Raw genomic sequence first — 18630 nt, 5'->3', positions numbered from 1 at the left:
ACGTTGTCCAAGCTGCCTGCAGCTTTGCCAAGCAAGAGACCGGAAAGCCCAGCACCGTACCCGGTGCTGTCCCAGGATCACCAGTCCTGGCTCGAGCTGGAAGCCCCTTCCCTGGGGGAGTAGGACCGGGGGGACCAGCAGGAGGAAGCTGAGCAGCTGCTAACCTCTTCATCATCCCTGGATGAAGCAGTAGCAGGCATGGCGATGTCAGGACCTCCGCCATTAGACCACAAGGCCCACCAAGAACTGCTTCGTAAGGTGGCCCATAACTTGGGGTTGCAAGCTGAGGAGATGGTTGAGCAGGAAGACCCCATGGTCGACGTTGTGAGCCCAGAAGGTCCTTCCAGAATAGTGCTCCCGCTCATTAAGACCATTCAGTCTAATTACACGACTATATGGCAGACCCCGGCATCCAGCGCACCAACAGCAAAGGTGTGGAGCGCAAGTACTTCGCGCTGTCGAAAGGTTATGACTTGTTCTGTCACCTGAGCCCATGTTCACTGGTAGTCTCGGTGGTGAATGAGAGAGAGCACCATGGGCAACAAGCTCCAGCCCCCAAGGCCAAGGAAGCAAAATGCCTAGACCTGTTCGGCAGGAAGGTGTATTTGTCAGGGGGCCTCCAGTTGAGGATTGCTGACCAACAGGCCATCCTCAACAGGCATAACTTCAACTCCTGGGCAGCGGTGGGGAAGTTTAAGGACAACCTCCCGCAGGGTTCCCAACAGGAGTTCACAGCCCTAGTGGAGGACGGCAAGGCCATAGCGAAAACCTCCCTCCAAGCCTCCCTGGACTCAGCAGCCAGGACAATAGCATCAGACGTGGTCATGCGGCGCTCAGCGTGGCTTCAGGAGTCAGATTTGCTGTCTGAGGTCCAGAATTCGATCCAGGACCTCCCATTCGAAGGATCCGGACTTTTCTCGGACCAAACTGATTCGAAGCTACATAACCTTAAGGACTCTAGAGCCACACTCAAGTCAATGAGTATGCACTCCCCGGCAACTCAGAGGAAGCCCTTTAAGCCGCAACCTCCTCCTCAATGCCAGTACCAGCCTCGTCCTCAGCAGGAGCCTTACCGCAGGCGAGGCGGAGACAATAGGAAGCAGCGCTATAATAACAACAATTCCAATAGGCTGGGCCAGAACCAAGGCCAGCATAAGCCTCAGCCGGGCTCTAAGCCAGGCTTTTGAAGGCGCACTCGAGGACAGCGTACCAGATCATCCACCGGATCCATCCCTGTGCTTCCTCAACCTCTTGTCCTGCTTCTCCTGTGCGTGGTCCAGCATTACGTCGGACCGTTGGGTGTTACACATGGTGCAAAGCGGGTACATGCTACAGTTTTCCTCCCTGCCTACCCCACACTCCCCTTCCCCATCCCTTGTCACGAGCATCTCCTAGAAAAGGAGGTTCACTCACTCCTAGAGGCGGGAGCAGTACAGATAGTGCCCTTAGGCCTAAGAGCGAAAGGTTTCTACTCCCCCTACTTCCTCATCCCCAAGGCCAAGGGGGGGTCTTCGTCCCATCCTAGACCTGCGTGGGCTCAACAAGTTCCTGGTCAAGACCTGGTTCCGCATGGTCTCTCTGGGTACCATCATCCCCTCCCTGGATCCGGGAGACAGGTACGCTGCCCTCGACATGAAGGACGCGTACTTTCATATCGCCATCCACCCAGCACATCGCCGATTTCTACGGTTCACCGTGAACCAGGAACACTACCAGTTCGTGATTTTACCATTTGGCCTTTCTGTGGCCCCACAAGTACTAACAAAATGCATGGTGGTGGTGGCAACATGCTTGCGGAGACAGAGGATTCGAGTTTACCCGTACCTCGATGACTGGCTCCTGGTGGGTCAGTCCGAAGAAGAGGTTCGGACTCACATACAGACAGCATTGAGTCTATTCCGCATGCTGGGGCAACTGGTCAATGTTCCCAAGTCCACTCTCATCCCAACACAGAGAGTGGAGTTCATAGGGGCAGTCCTAGATGCGGTACAGGCAAGAGCAAGCCTCCTGGAATCACGATTCCTGACCATCCAGCAGGCAGTGAGCTCCCTGTGCCAGTTTCCCACTATGATGGCCAGATGTTGCCTGCGACTGCTAGGCCACATGACAGCTTGCACACATGTGGTCAAGCATGCCAGACTGAGACTCAGAACTCTACAGGCTTGGATTGCCCGTGTATACCGCCCTGGCAGGACTTGACAGTAACAGCCCCAGGGGACGTGCTGGACTCATTGAGGTGGTGGCAGTCCCAGACCGAAGTTTGTGAGGGCATCCCCTTTGCCGCATGACAGCCGGACTTGACGCTGGTAACAGATGCTTCAGACCTCAGGTGGGGAGCTCACCTAGGGCTTGTGGTCAGGGATGGAGCAATCGCTCCATATCAACGTGAAAGAGCTCAGGGCAGTTCGTTTAGCATGCCAGACCTTTCACGCCACTCTGAGTGGTCACAGTGTGACAGTTCTGACAGACAACACGACTGCCATGTTTTGTATGAACAAGCAGGGCACAGCCCATTCCTCCCCGCTTTGCCTCAAAGCTCTCCTTCTCTGGAACTTCTGCATAGCCCATGCCATTCACCTCGAGGCGGTGTATCTCCCGGGGGAGCAAAATGAGCTGGCGGACCACCTCAGCAGGACTTACTGCATGCACAAGTGGACACTTAAAATGGACATGTGCTTTCGCTCTTCCGGAGGTGGGGGTTTCCCCGGGTGGACCTGTTCGCTACGAAGGACAGCCTCCAGTGCCCACATTTCTGCTCGTTCCAGGGTTGCAGCCCGGGCTCAATAGCCGACGCATTCACGATTCAGTGGGGAAGGGAACTGAAATACGTTTTCCTCCTCATCCTCCTAGTACACAAGGTACTGCTCAAGGTGTGCAGGGACAGGGCGTCGATCATTCTCATTGCACCGGCATGGGCCCACCAGAATTGGTTCACCATGCTCCTGGAGCTGTTGGTGGAGGCCCCGATATCCCTGCCCCTACACCAGGACCTCATTACGCAGGGCGGAGGGCGGCTTCTCCATCCCGACCTGCAATCACTGCATCTAACGTTATGGAAGCTATGTGGTTAAGTGCTATGGAGAGCCAGTGCTCCCTTCCTGTGCAGCAGGTTCTACTTGGAAGTAGGAAACCCTCTACCAGAGCAACTTACTTGGGCAAGTGGAAGAGGTTCTCTTTGCTGGTGCGGGTCACAACAGGTGCAACCGCTCCAGGCCTCAGTTCCGATCATTCTGGAATACCTTCTGCACCTTAATCAGCAGGGTCTGGCCCCATCCTCGATTAAGGTGCACCTGGCGGCTATTTCCAACTTTCACCCAGGGTTTTTAGGTAGCTCAGTTTTCTCCCACTCAACGGTGGGACGATTCCTCAAAGGTCTGGAAAGGGTGTTCCCTTACTCACACCTCCCTGTTCCCCCTGGAATCTCAACTTAGTCCTTTCTAAGCTCATGGGGCCCCTGTTTGAGCCCGCGGCTACCTGCGCTCTTCTCCACTTTTCCTGGAAAGTGGCATTCCTGGTGGCGATCACCTCGGCCAGCAGGGTATTGGAGCTGAGGGCTCTCACCTTGGAGCCACCACATAATGTGTTTCACAGAGATAAGTTGCAGCTCTCCCCGCACCTTAAGTTCCTCCCAGAGGTGGTCTCACAATTCCATCTGGGTCAGGACATTTGCCTGACGGTGTTTTTTCCAAAACCCCATACAGACCCAAGTCACCGCAGCCTGCACACCCTAGATGTCTGCCGAGCGTTGCCATTCTACTTGGAGAGCACCAAACCCTTTCGTAAGTCTAAGCAGCTAATCATGGCCGTGGCTGAGAGGATGAGGGGCAGTCCAGTGTCGACATAGCAAATCACAGTCTTGGATTATGGACTGCATTCGGGCATGTTATGACCTTGCTGGTGTCCCAGCTCCGGCAGTCACAACCCACTCGACCAGAGTGCAGGCAGCTTCCACAGCCTTCCTGGCACAGGTCCCAGTCCAGGAGATCTGCAGGGCGGCCACCTGGTCATCGGTGCACACATTTACGACCCGCTCCGCAGTCAACCAGCGGGCATGAGAGGACGCTGCTGTTGGCAGGGCGGTCCTCTGGTCAATTATTTCATGACTCCTACCCTCCTCCAAAGGTAAGCTTGTGATTCACTTAATGTGGAATGGATGTGAACAAGCACTCGAAGAAGAAAAACGGTTATTTACCTTTCGTAAGTGTTGTTCTTCAAGATGTGTTGTTCACGTCCATTCCACCACCCACCATCCTACCCCTCTGTCGGAGTCGCCGACAAGAAGGAACTGGAGGGGGTCGGGCCAGCGAGGGTATATATGCACGGCGCAGTGGTGCCACTCTGGCGGGGGCCCCAACAGGAGCTGCTAAGGGAAAAAGTTTCCGACGCTCATGCATGCAACGAGTGCACACCTAATGTGGAATCAACGTGAACAACACATCTCGATGAACAACAGTTACGGAAGGTAAGTAACCGTTCTATCTCAACTCTCAAGAGTGTATCAAGTTATTGATGGTTTCTCCTGTCAAAATTTAGTTACAATTAAGTGTTTCCTACACAAGGGAATTGTCAATCTCTTTCAAAGATGAGATTGATTAGATTCGGCTGAGCTGACTGGTTCATGAGAAGTGTAGGAATGGATTTGCAGAGATGTGGTATTTGCTGGTTTATTCTCCCAGCTTGGCTTACTGAGTGTAGGTGTTTTTGGGAAGATGTTACCTTTTGATATTGACTCTTGTCCTTCATATCTGCCTAAGGACAAAGGGGAGATTTGAGTCCCATTATTAATATTGTTTCCTTTTGAAAAGGACAAATATCCAACTCATTTAGACAAGTACTGACTAGATCTTTGTCAAGAAACCTTTTTTACAACATAAGAACGGCTATACTGGGTCAGACCAATGGTCCATCTAGCTCAGTATCCTGTCTTCCAAGAGTAACCAATGCCAGATGCTACAAAGGGAATGAACAGAACAGGACAATCATCAATTGATCCATCCCCTGTTGTCCAGTGCCAGCATCTGGCAATCAGAGTCTTAGGGACACCCAGAGCATGGGGTTGCACCACTATCCATCCTGGCTAATAGTCATTAATGGACCTCTCCTCCAGGAATATATCTTATTCTTTTTGAACCCTGTTATAGTCTTGGCCTTCACAACATCCTCTGGCAAAGAGTTTCACAGGTTGACTGCATTGTGTGAAGAAATACTTCCTTTTTGTTTGTTTTAAATCTGCTGCCTATTAATTTCTTTTGGTGACCCCTAGTTCTTGTGTTATGAGAAGGAGTAAATAACACTTCCTTATTTACTTTCTCCACACCACTCATGATTTTATGGACCTGCATCATATCCCCCTTTAGTTGTCTTTTCGAAGTTGAAAAGTCCCAGTTTTTTAATTTCTCCTCATATGGAAGCTCTTCCGTACTCCTACTTATTTTTGTTGCCCTTCTCCATACCTTTTCCATTTCTAATATCTTTTTTGAGATGGGGCAACCAGAACTGCATGCAATAAATTTAAGGTGTGAGCATACCATGTATTTATATAGCGGCATCATGATATTTTTTGTCTTATTATCTATCCCTTTCCTAATGGTTCCTAACCTTCAGTTAGCTTTTTTGACTGCAGCTGTACATTTGAGTGGATTTTCAGAAAGTGATCCATAATGACTCCAAGATCTCTCTCTCTCTTGAGTGGTAAAAGCTAATTTAGACCCCATCATTTTGTATGCATAGTTGGGATTAGGTTTTCCAAAATACATTACTTTGCATTTATCAGCATTGAATTTTATTTGCCATTTTGTTGCCCAGTCACCCAATTTTTTTGAGATTCCTTTGTAACTCTCCACAGTCTGCTTTGGGCTTAACTATTTTGAGTTATTTTGTATCATTTTCAAACTTTGCCATCTCGCTGTTTACTCCCTTTTCCATATTATTGATGAATATGTTGAACAGCGCATGTCTCAGTACAAATCCCTGGAAGACACCACTGTTTACCTCTCTGCATTCAGAAAATTGACCATTTATTCCTTCCTTTTGTTTCTTGTCTTTTAATCAGTTACTGATCCATGAGAAGACCATCCCATGAGAAGACCTAGGGAAGTAGTGGAATCTCCATCCTTAGAAGTTTATTAAGACCTGGCTTGACAAAGCCCTGGCTGGAATGATTTAGTTGGCGTTGGTCCTGCTTTGAGCAGTGGATTGGACTAGATGACCTGCTGAGGTCTCTTCCAACCCTAATATTCTATGATTCTCAGATTCTCTTATTCCATGACTGCTTAGTTTGCGTAAGAGCCTTTGGTAATGGAGCTTTTCCTAGTCAAAGGCTTTCTGAAAGTCCAAGTACACTATATCCATTGGATCACCCTTATCCACATGTTTGTTTGACTCCCTCAGAGAATTCTGATAGATTGGTGAGGCATGATTTCCCTTTACAAAAGCTGTGTTGACTCTTCTCCAACAAACAATGTTCATCTATGTGTCCGATAATGGACAAAAACTATAATAAAGAACAGAATTATCAGCTGCCCACTTACCGGCTTTTCTCTAGCATCTCTTATTAATAAGAAAGCACCACCAGGGAAGTAGTAGTGTCAGCCACAGTTTATTCTTGTATTCCACATATTACATTGATCCCTACTGGTCTGGTTTCAGACCGGGGTACTGTCCAGAATCAATATTATTAGTGGTGCCTGATGTCCCTCTGGTAATGGACAAGGGTAATATCTGTATATTGACATTGGTAGATCTCTTAACAGTTTCTGATGCTTTTAACCAGAAAGTATTGTTGGCTGTTTCCAGGATCGAGTGAAGATGGATAGAGGGGTTCTGTATTTGGGTTTAGTTTGGGGGTTTTGTTTGGTTGGTTCATGTTCTCCCTTATTGTTAAAAACATGGCTGCTAAGATGAGCGCAATAAAATGCTACTGGGTAACCTTTTCATTTTTTGTCCGGATGCCTAGATGCCATGGTGCTATCTATAAATCACTTAAACTTAAATATAAAGTATGTAAAGTTGGAACAAATGACTCTTCTTGTTACTAATCAGAATTGGTCTGTGTCTTGGCTAGGGGAATCTCAGAAGTAAAATTTCAAATTTTAGCAGCCCCACGCTGATACTTTTAGGGTCTTGTGTATGGTCTCTAAGTTACGCATAGGTAATAATAGCAAACCTCCAAAGGTTGTTTTGGATAATACACCAGAAAGTTTGGGTGCTTTCCAAATTTTTGAGGTCTCCATCCTACACTGATGCAAAGAGGTTTTCTACCTTAAATAAAACTGTAGCACTATCTTGCTTCTGTCTATGGCGGCTGACAGTTTTGCTTGATTGTTGTCTGCCTCTCACCTTAGGGCTTGCCATACTGGAATTGAACGGCCAGCCCAGCAGAGGAATTGGGAGATCTGCTGAGTCTATAACAAGAATAACTTCAAAAGTGTGTGTGTGTTTATGGGGGGAGAGTGTGGTGGTAGAGAATAGCATTAAATATGTGGTGTTGAGGGAACAGAAGAATACTTCAAAATATTCAGACAAAAGATTCCATTTTAGGCAAGATATACTTCTGTCATTAGTTCTCCCATCCCTACTGCTACTACCATCTCCCAAAATAAAACTAACCAAGGCATCAAGGGGCAGAGAGCTGAGTGAGTTAGACAGCTCATTAGCAACCGGCTGCTTAATCTAATCTTGCTTTGCTTCTTCCCCAGCCTGTAATATTGTGTATTAAAAGTGGATTGCTGAAGTAGAGTTTTAGTCAAACTTGTTTAGGGCATGGCTACACTTGCAAATGTAGAGTGCTTTGTATTTGGGGGAAAAACAGATGATGCAGTCTCATTATATGATAACATTCTTTCCGTTCTGCTACTATCCCAGGAGGATGTTAAATAAAAGCTACTAAAGTCAGACACTTTTAAATCAGCTGGTCCAGATAATTTGCATCCGTAAGTTTTAAAAATACTGTCTGAGAAGCTTGCTGGGACATTAAAGTTGATTTTAAACAAGCCTTCGAGCACTGCTGAAGTTCCAGCAGACTGGAAGAAAGCTAATGTTGTGCCAGTTTTTAAAAAGGGTAAATGAGGTGACTGGGTAGTTATAGACATGTCAGCCTATCATTGATTCCAGGCAAGATAATGGAGCAGCTGATATGGGACTTGATTAATAATGAAATAAAGGAGAGTAATGTAATTAATTCGAATCACCGTGGGTTTATGGAAAATAGATTCTGTCAAACTACCTTTTTTTTTTTTTTTTGGTAGGATTTCAGGTTTTGTTGATAAAGGTAATAGTGGTTGATGTAATATACTTAGATTTCTATAAGATGTTTGACTTGGTACCACGCAACATTTTGATTAAAAATCTAAAGCAATATAACATTAACATGGCATATATTAAATGGTTTAACATTTTTTTGTGGATCTAATTTAACAAACATTTCATTTACAGTTCCTCTGTCGGAAGTGCACTCCCACGGAGACGCTGCTGTGCATACATTACCATTGGAATGATATGCATCTTCATTGGAGTTGGATTAACTGTGAGTAATGCATTTAATATTAATTTTCAGTGGGTCTCCTCCCTTTTCCAGCATTTAAGTAGAATCTTTTCAATTTCTACCTTCAGTGTTACCTGTCACCGTCCCACTAATCACGTACTTATGCTCTGGCATGCAACTTTAAAAGGCTCCTGGGCTCTTTTAAGGTTATGATTAGAACTGGCTGGGACACTGTATTTCATTTCCATGAGAAACTTAGAGGTTTTGGGAAAAAAATTATTCCTGATTTGGATGAAAAACCAAAACCTCAAGATTTTTTTGCGGAACTGAAATTTCACAATGCTTAGTTTCGGAAACACTGAAGCATTCCCTCAACGGGAACATTTTAGTGTTTTTGAAACAAGAAATGCTCCTTGGGCTCTTGCCAGGTGAGGAGCTTGGAAGCCCAAGCTCCCTAGCTACCTGCCACATAGGCAGGAAATTAGGCCTCTTAAGTCTGGTTTCATCAGCCGTTTCATTGAAATTGACCTATTCCAATAGAATGTTTCAGTTTCGCAAATCAGTATTTTCCAACAGAAAATTTGTGACCAGCTCTAGTCGTGATATTGATCTAGCTTCAAGAGACTGCCAGGAAGCCATGTAGACTAAATCTTCCTGTCCCTGAGGGACGAGAGTAAAATATATATGATCTCTAGAAAATTTTTGATCGAGAACTATGCACAACACCAGCTGTAAGGCCACTGAGTAAGTGTGACATACCAGCATACAATCCAGACTAATGAGCAGTTGTGTCACTCCTGCCCTGAAACCTTGGTTGCCTTACAATGCCTTGCTGAAGTAGCTCTCACCTGGGTCACTCAAACATGCAAGCCACACCCTGAGTGTCTGTATGTGCCTGCAACCTGCCAGGCATGTTTGGGTTACACTCTGGTTCTCATCAGCGGTGGCTATACAGTAGGGTGACCCCAACACATCCCTCGTCTTAGATTTTCTTCAATAAACATATGTGCTATACTGCCCAGCCCTCTCCTGGACAGTGCAAATTTCCCTTAAAAGATTAATATGCACACAACTTGTCACCCCAAATATTTACCCAGACACTTCAATTTGAACACACTGGATTAGATAAAACAGTAAAGTTTAGTAACTACAAAGAGAGAGATTTTAAGTGAATACAAGTAATGAGGCATAAAAGTCAGAAAGAAAAAATAAAGGTAAAATAAAGATAAAATGTTCACTAACACCTAACTTCACAAACTATACCAGATTCAAGAAAGTTTCTGACCACATGCTTTCAGCAGTCTTACTGACCAAACCCCTGTAGGTCTTGTCCCCCAGAGTCCTGTGTTGCTTCAGGCGCAGTGAATATAATGGTCAGGAAAAAGGGTGCCTTAGAGCATTTGTCCGTTCTTTGTATTGTTTCCGTCCTTCTCTTGAACAACATTTCCAGATGGACACTAGTAGGCAAAGAGTCTATGGAGAAGGATGTTCCCTGCTGGCTTTTTATCACCCTTCAAAACTTTTTTTGTTTCCCTTCCTGCATGATGACTCCGTTTACTGCTTAAGTGCAAATTAAGCAGAGCACACGTTTCTTTGTTTAGGACAGACTTGTTTGCCACCCTCTGTTTGGGCAGGGCTTTGGGGTTTGAATCATGTTTTAATAACACTATGCAGGCAAACTTATAACTTTACATACAATGTTGCCATGCATCAGGACCATACTGACCAGCAAATTACGCGTTTTCAAATGGTACCTTACAAGACGTGTCTTCTACAAAAAATATTTCGGTAGTGTTTAGGGTGTGAACACAGGGTGCATATATTCTGTCACATTAAGATAGAAGATATAATTTGCAAAAGGTGCCTGTGTAACTTGAGAGCTAAATAGTTAAGCAACACAACGACTGACACATACAGTGCAGACAAGCACAAAGTAATACTTATTGTAAGAAATAATTTTAGCTACTTTAAATAAATTGATAGATTCTGCTTTAACTGTAACAATTCATAAAAAGATCAGTGATTTTTTTTACCACTACAGCACACTGACCAGATGTGTGCAAACAATCTGTTAGGCTATATTAGGAAAGGGACATAGTTTAATGCTGCATATATTAATATACCATTATATACATACCTGTCTGCTGTTTCTTTCTAGTCACCCCTCTTAAAATGGATATAGGAGAGATGAGAAGAGCAGCAAAAATTCTTAGAGACATGGAAAGATTTGCACATGCAGAGAGATTTAAAACATCAGAAGTGTTTACAGGTAGATGTGTAAGAGGGCCAGATAGAGAGAGAGAAAATAACAAAAGATGAGGAGAAGGTAATCTTGATGTTCTTACTCAGCCTTTCCAATAAAAGTAGAACAGTGTATCATGCAGTGAAATTAAAAGGCAACAGCCCAAATTCTTGGTCTGTTACCACTCAAGAAAGAGATCTTGGAGTCATTGTGGATAGTTCTCTGAAAACATCCACTCAATGTTCAGCGGCAGTCAAAAAAGCGAACAGAATGTTGGGAATCATTAAGAAAGGAATCGATAAGAAGACAAAAAATATCATATTGCCTCTATATAAATCCATGGTAGGCCCACAGCTTGAAAACTGTGTGCAGATCTGGTCACTCCATCTCAAAAAAGATAAATTGGCATTGGAAAAGGTTCAGAAAAGGGCATCAGAAATGATTAGGTGTATGGAACAGCTTTCGTATGAGGAGAGATTAATAAAACTTGTGCTTTTCAGTCTGGAAAAGAGACAACTAAAGGGGGATATGATTGACGTCTATAAAATCATGACAGCAGATTTAAAACAAAAGGAAATATTGAGTGAATGTTTTCAGAGAACTGTCCACAGTGACTCCAAGATCTTTCTTGAGTGATAACAACTAATTTAGACCACATCATTTTATATGTATAGTTGGGATTATGTTTTCCAATGTGCATTACTTTGCATTTATCAACATTGAATTTCATCTGTCATTTTGTTGTCCAGTCACCCAGTTTTGTGATTTCCCTTTGTAACACTTTGCAGTCTGTTTGGACTTAACTATCTTGAGCAGTAATGTATCATCTGGAAATTTTGCCATCTCTTTTGTTCACCCCTTTTTCCAGTTTATTTATGAATGTTAAACAGCACTGAGCGCAGTACAGATCCCTGGGGGACACCACTATTTACCTCTCCTCGTTCTGAAAACTGACCATTTATTCCTACCTTTTGTTTCCTATCTTCTAACCAGTTACCAATCCATAAGAGGACCTTTCCTCTTATCCCATGACAGCTTACTTTGCTTAAGAGCGTTTGGTGAGGGACCTTGTCCAAGGCTTTCTGAAAATCAGAGTACAGTATGTCCTCTGGATCACCCTTTTCCACATGCTTGCTGACCCCCTCAAAGAATTCTAGTAGATTGATGAGGCATGATTTCCCTTTATAAAAAACATGTTGACTCTTTGCCAACAAATCGTGTTCATCTATATGTCTGATAATTCTCTTCTTTACTATAGTTTCAACCAGTTTGCCCGGTACTGAAGTTAGGTTTACCAGCCTATAATTGGCGGGATCACCTCTAAAGCCTTTTAAAAAAATTGGTGCCACCTTAGCCATCTTCCTATCTCATACAGAAGCAATTTAAATGGTAGGTTATATACGACACTTAGCAGTTGTGCGATTTCACATTTGAGTTCTTCAGAACTCTTGCGTGAATACCATCTGTTTTTGTTGACTTATTACTGTTTCATTTATCAGTTTCTTCCAAAACCTCCTCTGATGACACCTCAATCTGGGACACATCCTCAGATTTGTCCCCTAAAAAGAACGGCTAATGTTTGGGAATCTCCCTCAGATCCTCAGCTGTGAAGACCGATGCAAAGAATTCATTTAGTTTCTCCACCATGGCCTTATCGTCCTTGAGTGCTTCTTTAGCATCTCAATTGTCCAGCCTGATTTTGATTCCTTCTCTTACTTCAACAAATTTACATTTTGTCATTTATAATCCTGTGATTCTCAGACCCGAATTATTTTAGGAATCTAGATGAAAGTCATAGAAGGAAATATAGAAAGAAGTGTGTTTTCCACTTCTTGTGAAGTTCCGACCTTTTTTCCTGTAGTGGTTTGACCCAGCAAAATTTGTTTTGATTCTGTGGCCTCACTGATGAACTGTGCTTTTAGCTATAAGAGTCAATATTTAATTGGCGTTAACTAATAATTATTCCAAGTCCCATGAACTAGGTTAACTCTTGAGTTATTCCATGACTACGTCTACTATAGCACAGATCCTGGTCATATCCCTCCGCCTTGGCTAGCACATTATTGACATTTGCTTTTATTGTCAGTTGTTTATGCCTTCTTAGGGTCTCCTTATCTAAGTTCCTTAATTTAGTGTTCATGATTTCTACTTCCTTCAAGTTCAGATGCAGCACAGGTGACCTGCCACCTTTTTGGATCCTCTCTCTTGGATTTTGAGTCTGCAAAGGCTTCTCCAAACAACCATTCTTGTATTTCCTGTGCAGCAGTGTCCTGCTAGCCTCTGCAGTCAGCTCAGCAGTCCCACTCTGCTAGCCTTGTTGGTTTCTGCCACTGAGAGAGGCAGCAGAAGGGCTGGTGCAGTTTGAGTAGGGACTAGCAGCACAACATTGTTCCATCCTGCTCTCCCTGGCAATGGTGGAAAGGAAGGGGAAGAATTTGGAGTCCAGGGATGGATTTTTTTTAGTCTAGAGAGTTGCATAGAGTGTATTCTCACCCTAAGAGTGTCATGTCAGAGAGGGCTTAGAGGTGGAGGGGATGTGGTGCTGAGCTGTGGAGAGGTTAAGTAGGAAGAGGAACAATTTTCAGCTTGAGGGCATCGGGCTGGGATAGGAAGGCTTCTGAGTAATAGGAAAGTTGAAGAGTGTTAAGGGAGATGGGAAGTTTGAGAGCAAGGGAAAATGGGTCTGGCTGGTATGTGGATGGGAAGGATGGAAGGGTAACAGCTAGATGTTGGGAGAATTAGTAGTATGAGACAACAGTATGGTCACAGAGAGATACTGTCTCCTCCCCTGCTGCTGTCTTCTATAAAGCTTCCAGGTTTTCATCCTGATATGGGGATGGTGCTTTTTTGTTCCCATTTCCTTACCAAATTCCCGTTTCTCTCACTCTGATGCTTTCCTGTGACACTCCAATTGCAGTGTTCCAGTTTTCTCCTTGAAAATCTGACGTACCTGCTGGGATGATGGGATATAGATTTATACCAGGGGTCGGCAACCTCTGGCACGCGGCTCACAAGAGTAAGCGCCTTGGTGGCCGGGCCAGTTTGTTTACCTGCCAAATCCGCAAGTTTGACCGATCGTGGATCTCACTGGCCGCAGTTTGCCCCTCCAGGGAGCAGCAGGAAGCGGCACAGGCCGAGGGATGTGCTGGCTGATGCTTCCTTCCGTTCCCATTGGCCTGGAACGGTGAACCACGGCCAGTGGGAGCCGCGATTGGCCGAACCTGCGGACATGGCAGGTAAACAAACTGGCCTGGCTCACCAGAGTGCTTACCCTGGCAAGCCGCGTGCCAGAGGTTGCTGACCCCTGATTTATACTTTAACCTCACCACTTACTGTGGATGCCAACCTCCATTACTTTTCAGTCAGAAAATCTCCCATTAAATGTTGGCCCAAATCTTGGCTTCTCGGAGTGAAACATTCCATTTGTAAACCAGACCAGAAGTCATAATCCAAACTCCCCTTTCCATCCGAGATCCAGGGCTGTAAAAGGTTTCTTTCTATCTGCCATTTCAGCCCCAAATGGGGAGGATTTCTTCTGTTACCTCCCATTTACAAAGCATCCTCTCAGGAGCATGGGTTCTGTTTCAGGCATTCTGTAGCTATGTATCAAATTCCTGAAGCTTCTCTCCCCTTCCTGTATACTTACCTATGACTACTCTAACAACCTGAAACCTGTACCTCAATCCACACACGACTGGGGAAAAAAACAACCTTATCGTCTCCCCTATTTACCCTCCAATCTCAAGAGCTGAACACAAACATCTGGTATGCTAGAGTTCATATTGTCACCAATGAAATGGGAATGTTTCTCCCATGTTTTGCCAATAGAGACTGGTGCTGCTATATAGTATCACTGTAAATATCTTCCAGTCTTCTAGGGGTGAAGACTGAGGAGAGCCCCTTAGCAACCAAACTGCTGCATTTCCATTACATGGTGGGGAAGAGAGGTTTGAGAACATAGAGTCTATATTCTTGTACCCATGTCCCCAGCCTGCAGAACAGTAATGGAATCTCTGTAGTCAATACTGCAGCCTTGGAATGACAGCAACGCCACAGCTACGTACTGCGGTGCAAGGAGCCCCCTGCACAGGAGTTGAATTTTGTCTCTATGAGCTTACTGACACCCTTAACTTGCACAGTATAACTGCCCTCGTTCTGTGATGGGCCTTTTGCACCCTCAGATGAGTAGTGGAGGACTGGCCTGTAGTGGAGGGAGTGAAAGTAAGAAAATATATATGGAGTTTAAAGGCAATTTCTTTGAGTTTTGGTACAATTTTAAATACTGGCATCGTTGACTTGAAATAAAAAAATACCTTCATGGAACTGAAAAAAAGGTACTGTGACCCTTGACAGTGCCTATTAAGTTTAATATGTTTCTCTAAAAACACTTTTTTCCCCTCTCAAATTGCTTAGACTATTGTGTTGCTGACATTTTTTTTTCTTTTTTTTAGGTTGGTACGCAAGATTTTGCCAGGCGTTTCCATGCAACATATGTTTCTTGGGCTATTGCTTATCTCTTAGGCTTGATCTGCCTTATTCGAGCCTGTTACTGGGGAGCCATAAAAGTTAGTTATCCAGAGCACAGTTTTGCATAGACTTATAATGGTAGGTTACAGCAGGTGAAGAAGTCTAGTGATTCTGGATGCTACATGTTGGACATTTTTTAAACTTTTCCTTTAAGGATTCCATTCTGTTACAAGTAGTTTTAAGACTGGGGATCTTTTAAGAACAAATGTTCATTGCACTACATTATATGCAAATAGTTTGTTTTGCTGCTAGATTCCCAAGCTCTGAATACTAAAGCTTTGTTTACATGTTCATGCACCTGTCTTAAAGGTATTGTTGAATTTAATTCCAACAAACAGTATTAAATTTTACATTTCCTTTTTATTATGTTAAGATCAGTCAGTGCCATTGTTTAAGTGGTCAGTAAGTAGTCAAAAGCAACAGGTATTTATAAGTGTTTCTACAGTAACTTCATATTTGTACTTATGTTTTCATTAAAACTGTATTAAAGTGGCTTGCTTTAAAATCTAAGCAATAAGCAATTTGCTTGAACTGCTTACTGTAACTTTTACCTAAGATCATAACGACCTTATTCAGGAAGTGAAATTTACGAGTGTACTTTTGAAGACTGCCACTGTTGCTAGAGAGTCAACATTTGTAAACACTGTATGCTTTCAGGTTTTCAGGTAGAGAGATGCAATATTTTGGTAATCCAGTTAGAAACAGAAATGTCAGTTTATCCAGTATTGGAATTCAACTTGGATTTTTTTTTTTTCAAGGATCCTGGGACTTGTTAATGTTTCTTTTTTACAGGCAAATCCTAAAAGCCACGTTTGGATTTATGGAACTTTGCTCTGGTTGTTTGTGTGAGTTCCTTTACAGGGTCGAAGGGAAGTGTTTCATATGACTTGTTTTATAATACTTAGGTGTAATTTAGCTGAAAATAGGGTGATGATGGGTTACCTCTTATTTTCATCTGATCATCATAAACTTTTCCTGTTGGGAGAATTTTTCAGTGGTCACTGCAAAAAGAGGTACTTCTGTAATATGAAAATGAGTAAACTGTTACTCTGATCATTCCTTCAAAATACAGCTGGGCAATTTGACATTGGCAATTCATTCAAGAGAATATGGAAACTGAAGCCAGTTTAATTTTCTAATGATGTATTCACAAACGGTTAAGGGACCAGTTCTTGCACTGCCCATCTTTACAGTTTTAAACTAGTTTTTTGCTAAATTTAGAAGGAATGTCCTGAGCTCTTTAGAAGACAGTAGTCTGTAGATAATGGGGTTGGGGTAAATTAATGTGGATGTTCCAGGGATACGTATATTATTTTAAATTATCTGTGTTCCTGTTAGGACAAAGTGACATTCAGATGAGGATTTGGAGCACAATAAATGTATTCTTCAAATTGTAAATGACATGTCTTTGTATGATGACAAATGTACAAAAGGAGTAGCTCAGGATTACAATGTACCTTTTAAAATAAACTAATAAAGATTATTATTCAAAGTTAATACCCTTTCCTTCTATGTAAAGGCTGCATATGCTCCTAATTAGAAGAGTTTGACCAAATGGCATGGGAGCAGGGCAGATGTCTTTTACAGGAAGCATGTGGTCAATCCCTTACCTGTGAGTGCTATTCTCAAGAACAGAGGATCAGGCCTCTAAAAGAATTGGTACAAGCAAACTAGTAAACCATTCTTGTGAAAGGGAGCATCTAGTTGCTGTGGGGCTAGGTAGAAGATAAGTCCACTTGCTTCTAATTGATCCGTTACAATGCCATTAGGCATTTGAGACAGCTGTCAAAGCTTCCTGCGACTTCCTATGACAGGTTCCATCCCAGCTTACAAAACATTATTAAATTAATAATAATCTGTTGGCCCCTGGGTGGATACACTGATATGATCAAAGTAAATTTTGTTTGATACTTGTCACTTGTGATATTTGGAATTCCTGATTAACTTTTAAAAATATCTTGCAATCAGTTAATTTTTCTTTTCAAAAACTTCAGAATAAGACACTAGTGGTCAGCTCTCTAGCAGTCTGACTGATTTTCCGATGTTTGTTTTGTTGTATTTAGGGATAACTTATATTCCCTTTTGAGATCGGTGGGAATTGAGCCAGTAGAAGCTGGATAAGGCCTCAGTGTAAGATATTTCTATAAAAATAAATAACGAACGGTTAGTTTATTTTATTCAGTATTAATGCACTTGTCCTAACAAAACTCTGTCACTGTATCTATTCGCTTCAAAGTTCCTGGGAAATCCTGCCCTCAACTTACATACAGTCTAGTAGGAGAACTTTTTCAGGGTTGTTTTTTTTAAAGCGATTAACATCTTTCGTTCTTTTTTCCTATGCTCCCTGAGGTGCATCTGAGGTAGCCTATTATGCATAGAAATAAAGGACCTTTACAATTCACAGGAAAATTTTCTTTCTAAACAGAACATATGTGTTTTGCCCATGCATGAAAAATGTGACACGTCCCCTGCAGAAATGGATTGAAATGTTGGTGTGAATAGGGCATCTAATAATTTCCAACTTTCAGCTTTGTAAATATGTTTACAGTGATTGAAAACTCTCTTGTAACATGTTTAATTGTGATACTCGTACAAATTGCATTTCTTTGGTTCTTTTTCCCTTCCATATTGTCCTGGATTAGTCTTTATTTAAAATAAAAAGGGAGCATTTCTGGAAATTTGGGCGCTTGATGGCTGGAAAGTATCTTTGTTGCCACAAGATCAGAGATCACATTGGCTTTCCATTTGCTTTCTTTTTATATAAGGCAATCGTTTAGTAATCAGTCTATGAAACTTACACTCTGGCTCCTAAAGGATGGATATTAACTTTAAGGAAACAGGCACAGGTTCTATCTGCTACAGAACATGGCTGCTGGTCTTCTCCATAGCTTGGGCTTCTATGAGCATTTCTGTCCTGTGTTAGTGTTTCCTCTGGCTACCTGTTAGCTTCTAATGACAGTTTAAGCACTTGATCCTAATGTTCAAAGCAATTAACAGATCATGTCCCAAATATATTAAAGACTGAATCTATTAATTACTATGACAGCTGTGCTCTGCTGGGCCAATGCAGACAACAAAGGCGAGGATGAATTGTGGGAGATAAAGCATGACCGTTTGAGGGGATCCAGCAATGGAACAGATTTCCAGAGGAGATGAGATAAATCTGGAGTCTGATTGCCTTTAGGAAATGTTGAAAAACCTTCCCTTTGAAAAAGCCTTTCAACCTCAAGGGTTTGGCTACACTTGCAGGTGTGCAACGCTGGGAGTTAAAGCTGTCTTCATACAGCTGTGTAGGGAAAGCGCTGCAGTGTTGCCACACTGACAGCTACCAGCGCTGCAGTGTGGCCACATTTGCAGCGGTGTAGGGAATGGTGCATTA

At 43.2% G+C, this 18630-nt stretch overlaps 1 protein-coding gene across 2 annotated transcripts in view; it reads left to right on the top strand.

The window, feature by feature from the left end:
• Positions 1 to 16748, top strand: part of PIP4P2 (phosphatidylinositol-4,5-bisphosphate 4-phosphatase 2) — a 64132-nt gene extending 47384 nt beyond the window's left edge. For both annotated transcript variants that reach the window (XM_050941312.1, XM_050941311.1), the window contains exons 6-7: positions 8434 to 8524; positions 15176 to 16748. In XM_050941312.1, coding sequence (XP_050797269.1) covers positions 8434 to 8524; positions 15176 to 15319 — 235 coding nt within the window. In that variant the 3' untranslated portion in view covers positions 15320 to 16748. The remainder of the gene's footprint in view (positions 1 to 8433; positions 8525 to 15175) is intronic.
• The last annotated feature ends 1882 nt before the right edge of the window (positions 16749 to 18630 follow it).

The sequence above is a fragment of the Gopherus flavomarginatus genome, chromosome 2 (genome assembly GCF_025201925.1).
Source record: "Gopherus flavomarginatus isolate rGopFla2 chromosome 2, rGopFla2.mat.asm, whole genome shotgun sequence".
Classification (NCBI taxonomy): Eukaryota; Metazoa; Chordata; order Testudines; family Testudinidae; genus Gopherus; species Gopherus flavomarginatus.
This window is presented reverse-complemented; position numbering and strand designations above follow the sequence as displayed.